Here is an 18,247-nt window from a genome sequence, read left to right as displayed (position 1 = left end):
CGGCATTGAAATGAACAAGAAACTGAAGAAACAAGGGTGCTCAAATCATTTTTTCCATGACTGTATGTTAACATTAAAATTACATTTTGACCCCTAAAATATCACAGTCCATTATAAGATTTTTTTTTTAATTAAGTCACCTTTTTAAATAAATAAATAATGTAATTTATTTCATACATTAAGAAACAAAACTTTCTGTGTAATCCTGGAAGTAAAGACAAAAAAGAGTGACACCACAGATTGTCAGCTGGTGGGTGGAGACCAAAAAGTGGGTCAGGGACACATTCTGGGTGGACGACTGACAGCTACTCAAAAAATATGAAATGTAAATATGCTTAAAAAAGCCCTTGCAGTAATGCCATGCAGTGAAAAGGTGCAGAAGTCTGGTATCGTCATAACCATCATCATATGATGGACACAACTTTGTGTTAGTTTTGGGAGAGTTTTTAAAAAATGTTGTGCAGCTTTTGTATAAATTACATTAAATTTTATTTACAGTATGCAGTGGCCACGTTTTCCCCAGATTCTTAATAATTTGAAATGCATTTTGCACCTGCAAGCTCATATATGCATGTAAAAACCCAAGGTGAGATTACTGAGAACCTGATTGACTGATGGATTGCTAAAGTTATGGTGCATGCAGAGAGAGAGGGCTGACCTTTGGTGCTGATGCCTCGGAGGTCTGTGACTTTCATGAGCATGTGCGGGAACATGTGAGGCTTGTTGGGGCGGCGGCGGCGGGTGTAAATCTTCAGCGCCTCCAACAGCGGCTCCTGCAGCTTGTCCACCTTCTCGGGCTCCTCCAGGTCCATGCGGTCTGAGGGAGATGATGATCAGCTGGTGAGGACAACATCTCGTGGAACAAAGAGGTCAAAAAAATCGTCTTTCACCTCCGCAGATGAGGCAGATGGCGCTGAGGAGGCCGGTTTCCGTGTCGTCCATCTCCAAAGGCAGCAGCTGCCCGGCGAAGGCGAACACCAGGTCCGTGAGGGGGCCGAAGCCGGCGTTGTGCATCTGGGTTCTGTTGAGGGTCAGGCCGTCGGAGAAGGTCATGGTGTCCTGCTCGGGGGTGTAGCGTGTGCATATCCTCAGCATCTGGCCAGGAAAATCCACACTTGAGGAGACTTGCTGGCAGCTGCTCACATTTTTATGTCGCTATCGCATTTTTAGCAGCGTGACAAATGAGGTGGTGTTGGCTGGTGTGTGTGTTTGTGTGTGTGTGGATAGGGAGGACGATTAAAGAGGAGGTGCGGGCGTACCAGGATGTCCAGACATGCGGATTTGAGGAGGGTGATCTGGTCGGCGATGGTGAGCGTGGTGAAGCCTGGCAGCCGCTTGGCAAACTCCACGATCTTGATAATGCACTTAGTGGACAACTCGCTGAACTTGTCCCACAGGCCCAAGTCCAGCTGGACCCTGTGGTCAGCGCTGGAGTTCTGGGTGAGACAAGAAGATGGACACGTGTCCGAACTTGCTCTTATAGTCGAGGCAAAGCAGTACAAGCAGTCATGTTGTTTACTGTGTCACTTTCACCTAACACACTACATTTACATACACAATATTCCAGTTAAGCTTTTTTTCTCATACATTCATTTATTTGGCGCAGCTCGCCACAAATACATTGGGCGCTACGTGTTCACCCTCACCAATAAACACGTTAAAACGGGACTGCCTGTGAATGTACAGTACCTTGTCGTTCCAACTCCACTGTGCTTCTTAACACACCTCATACGCACCTGCTCTGCCAGAGAATAAGTCTCGTTTCCAAAAAAGCGACTAGCGACAAATCTCGCAACTTTTGGAGACTCTAACAGGGGTGTCCAAACCTTTTCCAGCGAGGGCCACATAGTGAAAAATGAAAGGATGCAACTTTGTCAGTTTGAGATTTTGTAAAGCAACACAATGTAGATATGCTAAGAACTTATATGTATTCTAAGAAAAAAAAACAGCATTTCAGCTTTGTCATGTAGGTGAAAAAGCCTAGCATTAATAACAACTTCGCTCTTTGTTGTGTTTTCCCCATTTTTACTGTTGTGGTTTTTATTCTAAAAAAAATATTTCAACTTTCTTCTTAAATAATCGTTACTTTATTTCCATGCCGTTTTGACTTGATTCCCATAATACTGTCACGTTTTCTCAAACTAATTTTCCAAAAAATCATTCATTTTGTTTTGTTTGTTTCTCATAATATTTCTGTGTGGAGTTTGCATGTTCTCCCCGTGCGTGCGTGGGTTTTCTCCGGGTACTCCGGCTTCCTCCCACATTCCAAAAACATGCAGGTGAGGTTAATTGGTGACTCTAAATTGTCCATAGGTATGAATGTGAGTGTGAATGGTTGTTTGTCTATATGTGCCCTGCGATTGGCTGGCAACCAGTCCAGGGTGTACCCCGCCTGTCGCCCGAAGTCAGCTGGGATAGGCTCCAGCATGCCCCCGCGACCCTAATGAGGAGAAGCGGTATAGAAAATGGATGGATGGATGGATGTTTCTCATAATATTGCGACTTTTAAAAAAACATTTTAATATGTCAACCCTATGCTACTAAAATGACATTATTTAACCTCATAATATTATGAGTTTCTTGTAAAATTGTGACTTTTTTCTTTAAAAAATCTTTACGATTTTTCTTTTAATATATTGGCTTTATTCATATTTACCGGTACACTGAAATAATATATATTTATTTATACTTCACATTTTGACTTTATTCTTGTAAAATCAGCTGTTCTTTCCATGTATGCTGTTATATTTTTTAAATTTTCCTACATTTTCAACTTTATTTTTGTAAATTTTCTTCTTGTAATTCTTGTAATGACTATTCCCATAATATTTTGACTTTATTCTTTTTCTGCAACATTATTTGTTGTTTTGCATATGTCTCATATGGCGATGAACAAAAATGTATTGTTTCTAATACTGTTTTTAATATTTCAACTGTATGCTACTAAAATTATGATTTTTCCCCTAATATCCTTGTCAAATTATGACTTTTTCTTGTTAGATTACAGCTTTTTTCCCTTAATGCTCTAACATGACAGCACGTGTCGCTCCTCTCAACGAGCAGCAGGTGCTGATGTGGGCTGCTCCCCCATCTAATAGCACTCACAGGTGGCTCAGTCTTGCTTGTGACATAAAAAACACAAAAATAAGTTATGCAAATTAGATTATGACATCATCAATATTTATTACATTCTGGTTAATACAGGACTGTGTTGTGTGACACGATTTAGAAATAATTATACAATTATTTATAAATGAAATAATTGAAATAAATAAATATAATATATATTGTAATTTAAAATAATAATTTAAAGAAGTTAAATAACAATATTCATGTAGGAAGGCTGTGCGTGTGTGCGAGACTCACTGTGGTGTATTTTCCCAGCTGGCAGAGAGATGGAAAGGTCTCCTGGTGAGCTTTGCTGACTTTGTTCACCAACTCCTGGAGCTCGCTGCTCAGCTCGTAGTTCTCTGGCAGCACCGCCTCCTCCTTCACGTCCTTCTTCTTCTTGTTTCTGTCGTTGCGCACGGCTAGACGGAGACAGGCGGCGAGCATGCGTCAGCATATTATTATAAGCTACTGTACTTCAAGAGCCGTGGTTCACTGAAGAAGCGGGAGCGCGGATGCCCACCTTCTTTGGACATGCCAACCTCGAAGCACTTCTGCAGCCGACAGTACTGACAGCGGTTGCGGGTCACCTTGTTAATCTGGCAATTCTTGTCCCGGTGGCACGTGTACACCATGTTCTTTTGGATGCTGCGGCGGAAAAAACCCTGAAACGCATCACAAACAAATATCTCATTCCTATTGTGCTTATAGGGCTTATACAGTATCTGCCTGTGTAAACCACCTTGGTGACTGCACTGCATTGTACTGTACTGCACTGTACTGTACTGCACTGTACTGCACCGTACTGCATTGTACTGTACTGCAATGTACTGCACCGTACTGCATTATAATGTACTGTACAGCAAAAAATGCAGTCTAAGCTGGACCACTGATGACTCCCTTATCTTCACATGAGCATCATAACTCCTCCTGTCTTGTTTGATAGCTTGCCCAAGTTTGGACCCTTTTTTCCTGTGTAAAAAAGCTCTGGCTCATTTGGAAAGAAGTCATCTGGCTCCACTTGCAGGTTTGCACATTCTAAACCGCTAAACCCCCATATAAGACGACCTGTCTTGTTGGCACTTGTTCTTTCTTGGATGTGTGTGAGTGACGTTTAGAAAACCTCTGCTGCTTTGCACGTTAGAAATCTCTGGACCTCGAATATTAGACAACCTGTCTTTTTGGTGCTGTTTTACGGCTAGTCACTACTGTGTGTGAGTGACATGTAGAAAAGCTCTGACTTGCTTGTAAAGAAAGTGTTTGGCTCCACCTGCTGCTTTGCACGTTATTAGAATACCTGCCTTTTTCGTACTTTGTTTAGGCCGGTCACTATTGTGTGTGAGTGACGGGTAGCAAAGCTCTGACACGCTTAGGAAGAAATCATTTGGCTCTATGTGCTGCTTTGCACGTTATAAATCTCCCGACACTGAATATTAGACAACCTGTCTTTTTAGCACTTTTTTCAGCTGGTCACTACTCTGTGAGTGACAGGTAGAAAAGCTCTGACATGCTTGGCAAGAAGTCGTTTGGCTTTGTATACTAAATATATATACTGCTTTGTGGGTTAAAAATATCTCGACCCTGTATATTAGACCTGTCTTTTTGTCCCTTTGTTTTGGCTGTTCATTATGTGTGTGAGTGACAGGTAGAAAAGCTGTGACTCACTTTGTTTGGCTCCACCTGCAAGGTTACATGTGTTAAATCTGTAGATCCACAATATTAGACAACCTGTCTTTTTGGCACTTGTTTTTAGGCTGGCCACCAATGTGTGAGTGACTGGTAGAAAACCTCTGTTAAAATATAAACTGGCGATTTTTCAGTAGGCGACCCTCGGTGGAAAAAGTTCGGACATGCCTGATTTAGGCACTATCCACACGGAAGGGTTTTCAGGTCAAAACGGCAAAGGATTTCATCGTTTCAGCTTTTCATCCACACAGAAGCGGTATTGTGGGTGCCCTGAAACTGCTTTTTTTGAAAACAGCTTCCACAGTGGGAAAATCTGAAAACGCCAGCTTGTCGTTCCCGTGCAGACAGCCGAAACTGCTCTTTTACAAAGAAGATCACGTCACCGACCTGTCGCCACCCCGTCACCGTCAGGTGACCAGAAGTGAGCTTTGACGACAAGCCAACATAATATCTGAATATTGACTCCTGATATTTTCTTGTCTTATTCTCCGAGATGACTCGCAGAATCCACTTTGTCGTAAATCTAGATGAGCCTTGGAAAGCGGAAGACGACGGACCTATGAGCATGCGTTCGTTCTTAGTTTGGTGTGTCACGTGGTTCCGTCTGTTTACAGTGCCACGTGTAGGTGTGCCTTATGTATTACATCGTTTTCACTCAGTGATCCGTTCCCGTCTGGATGCAACTATTTACTAATCCGACACAGTGTGGACGCAATTTTTTTTCAACCCACCAAAAAAAAAAAAAAATCCCAGGATGAGATTGATATTTTGAAACTGCTCTGTTTATTTTCACAAATATCTGTTTGTTGTGTTCATATTTTTACAATGCTGATATTGCTATACAGTGGTACCTCGGTTTCTGGTATTTATTTTTTGTTCACAAATAAGTCTGTGCTTCATTTAGACTATAATCGTAATGAAAGGCAAAATCTCCAAATCATTCAGTAATGCGGAAATTTTCAGGTAAAAGGTATCAGTTTCTGTATCGGCCCTGTAAAGGCCCTGTATTTACCAGGTATCAAATCAATACCAACATTTACAGTATCGTCCACCCCTGACCGTGCATGACATTTGAGCTAGGTATGTGGTAGACATTTATCCACTACAAAGCAGTAGAGCAAGTTGAAAGTTGCCTGGTGCTGTCATTTATCCACTAGAGGGCTGCAGGACTAAGTTAAAGTTTTGTAATACTGTCATTTATCCCCTAGAGGGCAAATGAACTAAGTTGAAAGTTGCGTGGTACTGTAATTTATCCACTAGAGGGCAGCAGAGTGACATCTGTGTTGCTTTGTGAGCTTTGTACCTTGCATCCCTCACAGGAGCTGACCCCATAGTGGTATCCAGAAGACTTGTCCTGGCACACGAAGCAGGGCTTGTAGACGCGAGGAGGCGGCGGAGGTGACGGCGAGCTGGGCACCATCTCCTCAGAACTAGTGCTCTGGGTCTCCACCGCTGCACACACAAAGAGAAGAAGAAGTAAGTTCTCTGAGCATCCCGACTTGTCGTGACATCAGAGAGCGTGTGGTCAGCGGGGGCACCCCCTGGGAGCCAGAAGGCCAGGTCAAAAGATTTCTTTAAGACAAAAAGGAGGAGGGAAGCGGCTGACTGACAGGGACTTAAAAGACACACAATTAGCTGATGGCCAGATGGCCCCCGCTGATAAAATGCTGATTGGCAGCTGAGATTTGATTGGCTTCTCCGTTTACTGGCCAACAGGGGGGATCAGCATTCCTCTCTTGGCTTTTTTTTTGTGGAGTTTTGTGTGTTTGTGTTCACAAGCTCACATCGTTTAACGTGAGCGGCCGTCCAATGAGACGCGCCCTTATACCTCCAGGCCCATGTGAACAAACAAAGGCCGCATGTTTATGAGACTAGCGAGGCCTCTGTCCCCTCTTCTCTCATCATCACCAGTCATTTGTGCAAAAAACAGTACCAATAGTTTGATTTATTTGGAATGCGATTAAAAATGTTACATTCAAGTCCATCACAATTACATAATTCAACATGTGCGAAAAGAAGTAGCAGAGCTTATTTTATTCTCCCCCATTCTCTATTACTCAGCAGTTACTGATAGCTGGTTCACTTCCTGTGTTTAACGTTACCATTTCTTATGTTTTCAGCAAAAGAAATGGATAAAAAGTGTAGTAGTAAACTTAATTTAAATAATAAAATACAAGTTTACTTATTTTGTAATTATTTGAATTTATATATTTTATTTATTCTGTATTCTTTTTTTAAAAAAATGTTTACATATTTTACATTATTGCAAACATGCTAAATACTTGTAATTTCCATAGCATTTTTTATAAAATAACTTTACAACTACACTTCTGATCCTTTTCTCTTACTAAAAATAAAATGTAAAAGTAAAAATATACAAATACAAAAAAGGAATTACATAACTAAAGAAAATAGAAAAACAATTAATAAGTAATGATCATTGCTTGATTATACACAAATAATAATAAAAAAACACCTTAGTGGAATAATGCAAAGATTGGAGAATGAATAGTTATTTTATTCATCTTGTATAGCGGCTAGATAAATAAATGCAGGGTATGTTGTAGGCTAAACAATGTAAGCGTACACCTTAGTATATACATGTAGTAAAATAATAATACTATGTGAACACCGGATGCTTGTACTCTTTCTTAGACTGGCTCATAGTGCTGCTCACGGTGGAACCTGGTTTTCGTCATGAATTCCTTCCAAAAGGTCCGACAAAAACCAAAATGCACAAATGTACCATAAGAAATACTGTCCGTTACAGACACCCAAAAATATTACCAAAAAATACATTTTTATAGAGAATAATAATAGTTTTACATGCTAAAAACAATGTGAAATACATGTGAGGAATGGATGGAACTTATTGTTGATGCTGATTTCCCTGAGTTCAGTTGAGTCCAGTTGAGTTCAGTAGTGTTTCTCAGCTTCTTATCAAATTGTTGACGCTCGCAACTTTCTTTTGCCCCATGGCGGGTTATTTAGCAGCCGCACTAAAAAAAAATGCACGGACGGTGAGTCAGCAACGCGTAGGGTGCTATGTTTGGGCACTCCATTTTGTGGAACAGTACAATACAGGGCAAGCGGACTAGTTTGTAATGTGGACAATATTGCACAATAACTGAGGCAAAATATGAAAACTGGGGCGGTGACTGTACATTGTTTGACTTTTTTTTTAACACAAACCAAGAGCAGCAACAAGGCCGACTTACCGCTGTTATTCTTCACCTTAAAAAACAACAAGCACCAGCAAAAGTGCGGCTGGTCCACGTTTGGAGGTGATAATGACTGAAGAAGCAGATTGCCTTTCAACTTTCACCTTCACTCACCCCAACTTCACCTTCCTCTGCCCACCCCCGCCCCCTTGTTTCCTGGCCCTAAATTCCTCAGTGCAGGCAGGACAGAGTTTAATAGTGGGCCAGGCTTACAAGCGGCCCTATAAAGGTTCTGTCTGGGATGGGAAGGAGGCCCCAGGCCAGGCTGACGGGCCTTTTATTGGCAGCCAGTCACCTTGGGCAGCTATTCACACCAAGGATCCCCTTCCTTGTAAAAAAAAATAAAATAAAAAAATCCAAGAACGGGGGTCAAAAACCGCAAAGTCAGTCCCCCCCTTTCCTGTCACCTTGAAATGACTAGCTAGCACAGGACCGGACCAAATGTGCTCCCCAGCCCTCCATCCCCACCCTGCTGGAGCAACCCCAATGTGAACCCAGCAGCCCGTCATTAAGAGGAGTGCTAAGGTTTCAGAAGGTAAAGCACAAAGGAATAATCCAATAAAAAAGTAAATGAAAAGGAGAAAGAAAAGACAAGGAAGGAGGTGAACGTGAGGACACCAACTTCTCAGTCAACCCCCAGAAATAAAAGCCCTCGCCATTTCACTTTGACCTTGGCTGAAGAGGGTCATTACTAACTACTTGCCCAGCAGGGGCTTGAAAAGTCCAATGTGGGCAAGCGACATTCAACAATTCACCCTCATGTGGAAATACCTCCATAAAAATGTACACGCAATGCATGAAGAGCATAAAGTGCAGTAATGAAAACACTAAATACAATAATTGAATGCAATAGTAAATAAGAGAACAAAAAAAACTTTGCATGCTTAGTTATTACTGTCACTTTCATAGGAGCAGATCCTTTAGGATACTGACCTGACCTGGCAGCTAAGTAGTGCACTCTATTTTGCCTTAAAGACTCTAATCAAAAAACAATTATACACAATAGACAGGATTATTATACTATCCCTAATACTATCTTGGGTAACAGGAGTGTAAAGGTGACTATAGGGGTGTTATTTCATGTCTAGACGGCGTCAATAATGGTAAAAACCAAATGTAGAAGATCGTACACAGGTTTTCCACGCTCTAAGAAAGTAAAAAAAACAACAACAAACTCTCAATGCTAACATACGGGAGTCTATATTATATCTTATTTTTTTCTTATATTTATTTTCTGTTATTATGTCTGCTGTATTGTGTGGTAGGAGTATAAAGGGTTGGGGTGTAGGGGTATAGGGCTGTTATTTCATGCCTTGCAATGTTAAAAAACGGATTTAGAAGGTTGTAAGCAGGTTTTCTATGCTCTTTAAGTACCAAAATATCCCATTACAAGTAAGGATTCCTCCTTTGAGGGATTAATCTAGAAGGGTTGAGAGAAAATAAAACATAAATAAGACTCTTGCGCACGTGTGTTGCTGTAAATGTTTTCTGGTGCACACAGGAAGTAACGTTGGGCCGCAACAGTAGCCCGTGTTAGGGATTAGTGTGCCTGTTCAGATCATTCACACACAAAAGCCTTTCCACCGACCAGGTCTGGTGCTTGTGTGTCTCACCCAACATTACAGTAACATTACTGACATCTAGTGACCAGTGTATAATACTACATACAGTATCATCACAACGTCTTTGAATGCTTCTTCTGAATGCCTTATATTTGTATTTTACTTTATTTTGCCATTTCTATGCTTGAAAATGTGTCATTTAGGCAAAAAATACGTAAAATTTGCTAAAATATGCAAATTGTTGACAAATACTCAACGGATTAGCAGCATGATTTATTAATTCATACTGTATATTTTTTAAAAACCGTGATAGAGTGAAGCCGCCAAATTTCAAGGGCGAAGTGGCAATGAATGGCTTTACTGAGAGCTGTTTCCAACGTGAAGGTAAATAAGATAAATATAATAAATAAATATATATAATATGTACTGTATAAAGACATACAGGCTTTCCATTGTTTCATTGTGGTGTCAAACACTGTTTGACACACAAAAGTGTTGACTTTTTAGTCTTTTCCAACTCAGGTGAGGGAGTATGGGTGGAGCTAAAGCTGTCACCTGACATGTGTTGACATAGTAACAATGCAAAGAGTGGAAATAAAAAGCTGCTATTGAAAGCGTGGAAGCACATCTGGCGCCAGCAGAGCGCCGGCGACTGACAACCACGTCTGAGTGTGGTGAGAAAAGTGCGAGCAGGCGTGACGTGAGTTGAGGAAGAGACAGGTTATGATGGGGGGGTTGGGGGTGATACCTGGCGTGACGAAAAAGAGGGAGAGGAGCCAAAAACTGTCAGAGAGCTGTCATCACCCTGAACTGAGCTTGGCCTCAGAGGCTGGGCTTGAAGAAACAGCAACCTGGTCTTAACCTGCTGCTCAACCCTCTCTCTCCGTGTGTGTGTGTGTGTGTGTGTGTGTGTGTGTGTGTGTGTGTGTGTGTGTGTCATCACATCAATCAGCAGCACACCTTTGTTGGAGCCACAAGAGACAACATGACTGGTGGGAATCAGCGTCCAATTCAAACATCGTCTCCTTTACACTGGAGCCACAACATCCTAGCAACAGCATGGCTGCCTCTTAACTGGTGCACTTGCATACTTACACTTCATCTTTTAAGTGCATAGGTGTGCTCACACCGACAAGTACGGCAAAATGCAGTACGCAGGTGTCACAGTACACAAATGTTGCATTCAAAAAACTCAAAATGATGAGTGCGTAGTAATGGGCAATTACCACTAGGGGTGTAATGGTGCATGTATTCATACTATACTCTGCGCTTCGAATTTTGCTGCTTCGCTCTATCAGTTTTTCAAAAATGTATTCATAAATCATGCTGTTTTGTGGCTGAATAGGACCAACTATTAGTCAAAAAATGCATGTTCAAGCAAATTCTACCTATTTTTGTCCTAAATGAAGCATTTTCAAGCATAAAAATGGCTAAACAAAGTAAAATACAAATATAAGGCATTCAGAAGGCACATTCAAAGACGTGATGATATATATAGTATTCTAGTAGGAAGTAAAAAAAGAACAAGGAACTCTCCCAACGCTAACGTGTGAGTATGTTATGTCTTACTTTGTGTACTGTATTGGGTAATCGGAGTGTAAATATGACTATAGGGGTGTTATTTCATGCCTAGAGGGCTCAAATAATGTTAAAAGCTGTATTTAGAAGGTTCTAAACAGGTTTTCTATGCTCTAACTACCAAAAATGTATAAATAAGAAATTCTACTTGGCGGAAATTCACACAGTCGGGTCTGGAACTGATTAATGGCGATAAACAAGACATTACTGTATTCTATTTGAGGCCCAGCATGAGTGTCAGCTACATTGCAATGAAGTTATTCCACAAGCACCGCCACTTCCTGTCGCCCACAATTCCGTACCACAACAACAACATCCCAGTTTGGCCTTGGAGTTTACACTTAGTTGACATCTGAAAAGCAGTCTGACCATTTGACGCCGCCCGTGTCTCAGTCGCACTTGACCAATCTGCCAGAGTGTGTTCACAAGTCCAAGACAATGAAAGGCCAAGACTGATGTCATGTGTCACACACACACACACACGCACACACACACACACACACACACACACACACACACACAGCAGCATGTGGTTGCTTTTACACTGACTGACATTGAAGGTGTTTTTTTTCTTTTATTTTATTGCTTGAGGCTGTGTGTGTGTGTGTGTGTGTGTGTGTGTGTGTGTGTGTGTGTGTGTGTCTGGGTGGCACAGTGACATATGGCGTGCAGCGCCACTTCACCTTCCAACATCGCACATCACACAACTAGATGTTGGCCTGGGGGGGCCCACATAGCGTCACACTTGGGTGACACTCTAAAACAGAGGTGTCCAAAGTGCGGACCGCGGCTGTTTTTTTTATTGGCCTGTGGCAAAAATGGAAAAATCGGCAGTAATTTTACAAGAATAACGTCAAAATATTAACAAAACATATTTGAAAAAAATGTAACGAGAAAAACGTATTTTTATGAGAGTAAAGTACTATATGAGGAAAAATAACGTCATTTTAGTAGCATAAATTATTTTTTTTTAATTAGTAACATGAAAAAGAAAATAACAAATAAAGTTTTAGAAAATTAGGTTGCAGAAAAAGTTACGAGAAAATGTTACCAAAAAAAAGTTGCTATTTTACAAGATTAAACTGGTAATATTACAGTGAAAATGATGTCATTTTAGTAGTATAGAGTTGACATAATTATATTTAATTAATAAATTAAATACATATCTATTTTTAAAGTTGTAATATGACAAATAAATAAATAAAGTTGTAAATTTTGGAAAATTAGGTTGGGGAAAAAAGTTCTAATATTATGGAATGAAGTGGAAATATTGTGGCAATAAAGTCATAATATTGCAATAAGAAAACTTTACTAAGATCATTTAAGAAGAAAGTTTAAATACCTGTACTGTAGTTGGACAAAAAAGCCTGGACAAAAGAAAAAGGGAAAAAAAGAGCAGAGTTGCTGCTAATAATATAACGTCATGCACACAGTCATGGAAAAAATGATTAGACCACCCTTGTTTCTTCAGTTTATTGATCCATTTGAATGCTGGCACAACTAAAGGTACATTTGTTTGGACAAATATGACGATGATAACAAATATACTGTAGCTCATAAGAGCTCATATCTAGCAACTTCCATGGTTTCCTTGATAATAACCCAAATCTTAAGTTCTCGCATGAATAGCTATAGCATTGTACTGCCAAAAAATTTAACTTTTATGAGCTATTTTTGTTGTCATTGTTATATTTGTCCAAACAAAGGTACCTTTAGTTGTGTCAGGCATTAAAATGAAACTGATGAAACAAGGGTGGCCTAATATTTTTTGACTGTATAAGTTCTTAGCATATCTACATGTGTTGCTTTACAAAATATCATTTTCCGTGGCCCTCGATGGTAAAGTTTGGTCACCCCTGCCCTGCTCTAAAAAAAAAAAAAAAAAAATCAACTTCACCTAGAACAAAATGGAAATTTGAGTTTAAAAATTCCTGGAAAAACACGCCGGCTTACACACAAAGCTCCACGTATCAAATTTTGTTCTTATATTACGGCCTCATCGACATCTTTTTTCTTTAACTCTCGGCTACTAAAATGAAAATTATTTTCCCTCATCATTTCAACGTTCTTGTAAATTTTCCTCTTGCACTTATGACTTTATTCCCATAATATTTTGACTTTAAATTAATTTTCCAGAAATTCAAACTTTATTTTGTTTTGTTTCTCATAATATTGACAAGTTTTTTTTCAGTGGAATATGATTAGAATATGAATTTTTGATATTTTAGCTTTATTCTCATAAAATTGCAGCTGTTTTTTCTATTTCTGCTGTGGTCGTTTTTTTCATTTTCCAACTATTTAAACTTTCCTCTTGCAAATTTTCTTCTCATAATTATGACTTTATTCCCATAATAATTTGACTTCATTTTCATTACATTATAACTTTTTCTGCAACCTAGCGTTCCAAAAAATACTGCTTTGTTGTTTTGTTCTCATAGTATTACGACTTTTAAAAAGTAACATATTTTTTTCTGTAATATTTTAACTTTGTGCAACTAAATGATGTTATTTTTCTTCACAATATTCCGACATTCTCATAAAATTACAACTTTTTCCTCTTAATAATTTGACTATTGTTGTAAAATTACTACTGATGCTGTTGCTGATGTTGCTGTTGTTGGGTTTCTTAAATTATATTTTTGCAATGTGCCGTGGGCTGCTCGAAAAACAACCATGGGCCGCAAATGGCCCCCGCACCGCACTTTGGACACCCCTGCTCTAGGCACTAAGTCCTAAACAGGATCTGAAAAGCGGGCTCTGTGTCGGCTAAAAGCAGAGGAGCGCTGTGCCATAATGTTGCCCAGAAGCTTAGGTGGTAACACACACACACACACACTGTACACACACACACACACACGCTTAACTTTGAACCCGTTTGCATCACACTGCAGGGGAAGGATAAATTATTTATTATTTATTGGTTTATTTGACAGGGACAGTGTGTATTTATTAGCATCGCTGCAAATGCACCAGAATTAGCCAAAAGGCTATTTTTCATCTGCTGTCCCTGGACAGATGTTAAAATTTGTCTCCGTAAAACAACAGTACAATGATTATAAAGAGAACCATGCAAGTATAAAAATACGTAAAAAAAAATATAATAAATAGATGCAACTATACAAACCCTGTATAGTTACAAAATTGAGCACAGTGCAAACACTGGATAAAAAATGAATGAAAACAAATTTTCAAAACAGGAAAACTGCACTTTTTTTGGGGAATTTTGCCCATCATCCACAATCCTGATTTGAGACATGAACACATATGTCTTTCTCTTTTCTGTGCGTTCTAAAAATATAAAAACGATAAAAAGAGACAGCCTTGTAGTGCACGTAATTGGACACACATCTATGCCGCCTACAAAGACTGGTATTAAAACACCTCCAAAAACCTGCAACAAGGTTTGATGGTTTTATGTCCATGCTGTGACCATGTAGTAACAGGTACAATCATGATACCATGTATTACTTACAGTATTTTGACCCTTTTAAGCATTACTGGAACTTCCTTCATGGGCGCATTGATTTCACATTCACATAGCAACGTAGAAACGAATGCCTACACCTAGCATTAACTTTTCCAAACTCAGAAATAAAAACACAGCAGCAGTGGTGTCGGCTCAAATGTGTAGCCTTACCTTTTTTCTACTGGTCTGAGGCATTGTGAGTTCGCACTCACTGACGTGCTGCGGGCGAGTCTGTGGTGAAGCTAGTCTCTAGCCGGCTGGTAGCTCTGGCTAGTAGTTCTGGCTAAGTGTCAGTGTGCCAGGAATGTAGTTCAATCGGCGTAACAATGTTAATAATAATACCGTAAATTCCGTTGTGTAAGCCACTACTTTTTTCTTAAACTTTGAACACTGTGACTTACACAGTGGCAGTTAATTTATGGCTAAATTCTAACCTTGCGACATCTCCTTTACTTCCGAACTACTACTAATGTTTAAATAGTGTGCAGCTCGTGAGTCTGTGATAGCTCTCTCTTTGGCAGGAGCCAATCAGGAGCTATTATTGCACAACAAGCTTGTCAACCCATTGGTAGTCAGTGGAGAGGTGGTCAGTAGATATACCAGCATAACAACAGTCTGACTCACGGTGTCATCTGTCAAAGAACACTTTGCTAACAGCGCTAAATTCATCACACCACAACTTAATACTCAAAAGGTGTATATACAAATATACAAACATGTCCCAATATCACTTTAAAATAAAAAACAACACGTTTTACCATAAGGCATTGCGTCTGAGCAACGCATTCATTGGGGCGCTGCCATGACAGCAACTTAACTCATTTTGCTTTGGCTCCCTCTGGTAGACAGAAGCAGCATTGCATCGCCATTTTCTGTACTCCTCCAATGAAAAGATTTTCTCAACCAAAATGCATCATGGGAACAGTTTAAAATGTTGTTTTTTTTAAAATATAAAACTCATATTGATGCCTGTTTCTATATTTCTGAGGCATAATGTTGAGTGTTAGTTGCTGTGTGATGACTTTAATGGTGTTTGTAAGATGACACCCTGAGTCAGACTGTTATGTTGAGTAATGACCTCCTGCAATATCCAATAGGTTCACAGGCTCGTCATAGGTTTTTTTTTTTTTTTTTTTTTCCTCCATTTTTCATGGCACATGATTGGCTCCTGTCAAATAAAGAGCTGACTGGTCATCACAGACTTGTGCGCACCGCTATATGGCCGCTCCACACGTGACTGTATGCCACTATATGGCCGCTCCACACGTGACTATATGGCCACTCCATGGCCACTCCATATGTGACTGTATGCCACTATATGGCCACTCCACACGTGACTGTATGCCACTATATGGCCGCTCCACACGTGACTATATGGCCGCTCCACACGTGACTGTATGCCACTACATGGCCACTCCACACGTGACTGTATGCCACTATATGGCCGCTCCACACGTGACTGTATGCCACTATATGGCCGCTCCACACGTGACTATATGGCCGCTCCACACGTGACTATATGGCCACTCCATACGTGACTGTATGCCACTCCATGGCCACTCCACACGTGACTGTATGCCACTCCATGGCCACTCCACACGTGACCGTATGCCACTATATGGCTGCTCCACACGTGACTGGTGTGGCTTATGTATGTACTGTAGTAACAATGTTGCTGTAGGTTGGTTATATGCACATCACAGTATATGGAAATGGAGTGTTTGGAGGCTGAGTGTTTCCCATTACGTGCAGTAATGAGCTGTCTCTTTCTGTGTTATTTTAATCTTTACAACAAAAAGAAAAGAGAATGACATGTGTGTTGTGTTTTATCCTTATGTCTCACATAAGGATTGTGGATGATGGGCAAAATTGAAAAAAAAAAGTGCAGTTCCTTTAAAATAGTCAAACATCAAGTCAAGGGAGACAAGTGACAGCACAGTTGGGATAGGATGAACAAACGTGTACTGTACTATTAACGTGTAAGAAGTCAGTTCTCAGGGTGGCACTCTGACTAACAGCGCTTTCCCGTGTCTTCTCGGACTGCCCCTCGTGTTACTCCCTGAGATATTCCTGCAGTTTACAAGCTGAGAGGAGAAGATGACAGGCCATGGATGATTTTGTCTATCAGACAGAGGGTTGAATACTTGATTACAACTTAAAGGTGGTGTTTTTGTAAGATAGTGCAGTGATGACATCTTAATGGGGTTTTTTTATTCAGTGTTTTTTATCCAGTAAATAATTTTCCAGGATAACTTTTCTCATTTTCCATGTTTTCCATGACTGGAAAATATATAAGAATAATACATAAGGTAAATAGATAAATAAAGTATGTAATGATATCACTAAACATCATGCAACATACAGTATATAGTGAGCGTCATACTGCTTTTTTCACTTTCACAGTTAAGAATTAAAAAGAAAAAAAAGCGGCAGTTCTTACATCAATTCTGGCTCCACCAAATGTTCAGCGGCACCGCGTGGAATGTGCACGCACATGTGAATGTGTGTGTGTGTGTGTGTGTGTGTGTGTTGGGGCCGTGGGTGGGTCGCCTGCATGGTTTGTGTGATGCTGCTGGTTTGGAGACGCGAAGGTCTGCCAGAATTGGACTACTTTCAATGGATTGTCATGATCAAGTGCTTCAAGTTACTTTGTTGGGATTCACCAGCAGTGTGTGTGTGTAAGGGGTGGGGGTGAGGGGGGTGACCGCAAATATGCTGAGTGAGTAATTACCACAACAGCAGGGAGGAGATGGGGGAGATGTGAGTGACAATCCCTTTCATCAGCTGTTCTAAGTTCAATACCAGCACCCCCCCCCCCCCCCCCACACACACACACACACACACTCCCCCCTACCCACCCGTAGCCCTCGATAATAACCCTCTTCCCCCCTGTCCTCTCCTGCCTTCCTGCCCTGGCAGGAGGAGGAGGAGTCCTTCCTGTCATTGGTAGCGCCTCTTAAAGGAAAGACTGTGAAAACCAGGCTGCTGTCCTGAAGACGACTCCATAAAAAAGCCAAGTAGCAGACACACACACACACACACACACACGTTTGCACAAGCTCACCAGAAATCCTGGACAAATACTTCAACTTGACAAGCTTCACACACTCGTGAACAACGCCCTTGGATTTGGGGCGGACTGCAGCAACATGGCTGGAAACGTCCCACACGTCGGATCATTGCAGTTTAGAATTGTGCTGAAATCAAGCCGGTCGTGCCGCATAACAACCTTCAACTCTTCTCATTTCTGCCCGACTGATGTGGCAGCTTGATTCATTTATCATTTACTGTCATGCAACACGCATTAATCTACACAAGCTAACTAACGCCGCCATTCTGACACACAAGATAAAAGAATCAATTCGCTTATAAAAATACCCAATAATATACTGTAGGCTGAATCGCTTCCCATTACTCGAATTCACGGGTGTCCAAACGTTTTTCCAGCGAGGGCCACATCGTGAGAAATGAAAGGATGCGACTTTGCCGCTTTGATATTTTGTAAAGCAAGGCGTGTACATGTAGATACGCTAAGAAGTTATATCGAGTACATTGCAAGAAACAACTGCATCTCAGCTTTGTGAAGTGTGTTGATGAAAAAGCCTATTGTTACTATCAACTTCACC

The 18,247-nt window shown here is 40.6% G+C and overlaps 1 protein-coding gene across 3 annotated transcripts in view; it reads right to left on the bottom strand.

Annotated features, from left to right (window-relative positions):
- The window catches only part of LOC129186030 (retinoic acid receptor gamma-A-like), a 59,768-nt gene that overhangs the window by 3,039 nt on the left and 38,482 nt on the right, over window positions 1-18,247 (bottom strand). For all 3 annotated transcript variants that reach the window (XM_054783825.1, XM_054783826.1, XM_054783827.1), the window contains 6 exons: window positions 6,098-6,246; window positions 3,632-3,773; window positions 3,367-3,530; window positions 1,260-1,436; window positions 891-1,095; window positions 659-817 (listed from right to left, as the gene is read on the bottom strand). In XM_054783825.1, coding sequence (XP_054639800.1) covers window positions 659-817; window positions 891-1,095; window positions 1,260-1,436; window positions 3,367-3,530; window positions 3,632-3,773; window positions 6,098-6,246 — 996 coding nt within the window. The remainder of the gene's footprint in view (window positions 1-658; window positions 818-890; window positions 1,096-1,259; window positions 1,437-3,366; window positions 3,531-3,631; window positions 3,774-6,097; window positions 6,247-18,247) is intronic.

The sequence above is a fragment of the Dunckerocampus dactyliophorus genome, chromosome 8 (assembly GCF_027744805.1).
Source record: "Dunckerocampus dactyliophorus isolate RoL2022-P2 chromosome 8, RoL_Ddac_1.1, whole genome shotgun sequence".
NCBI lineage: Eukaryota > Metazoa > Chordata > Actinopteri > Syngnathiformes > Syngnathidae > Dunckerocampus > Dunckerocampus dactyliophorus.
Note: the sequence above shows the minus strand (reverse complement) of the source record. Positions and strands in the feature narration are given on the sequence as shown.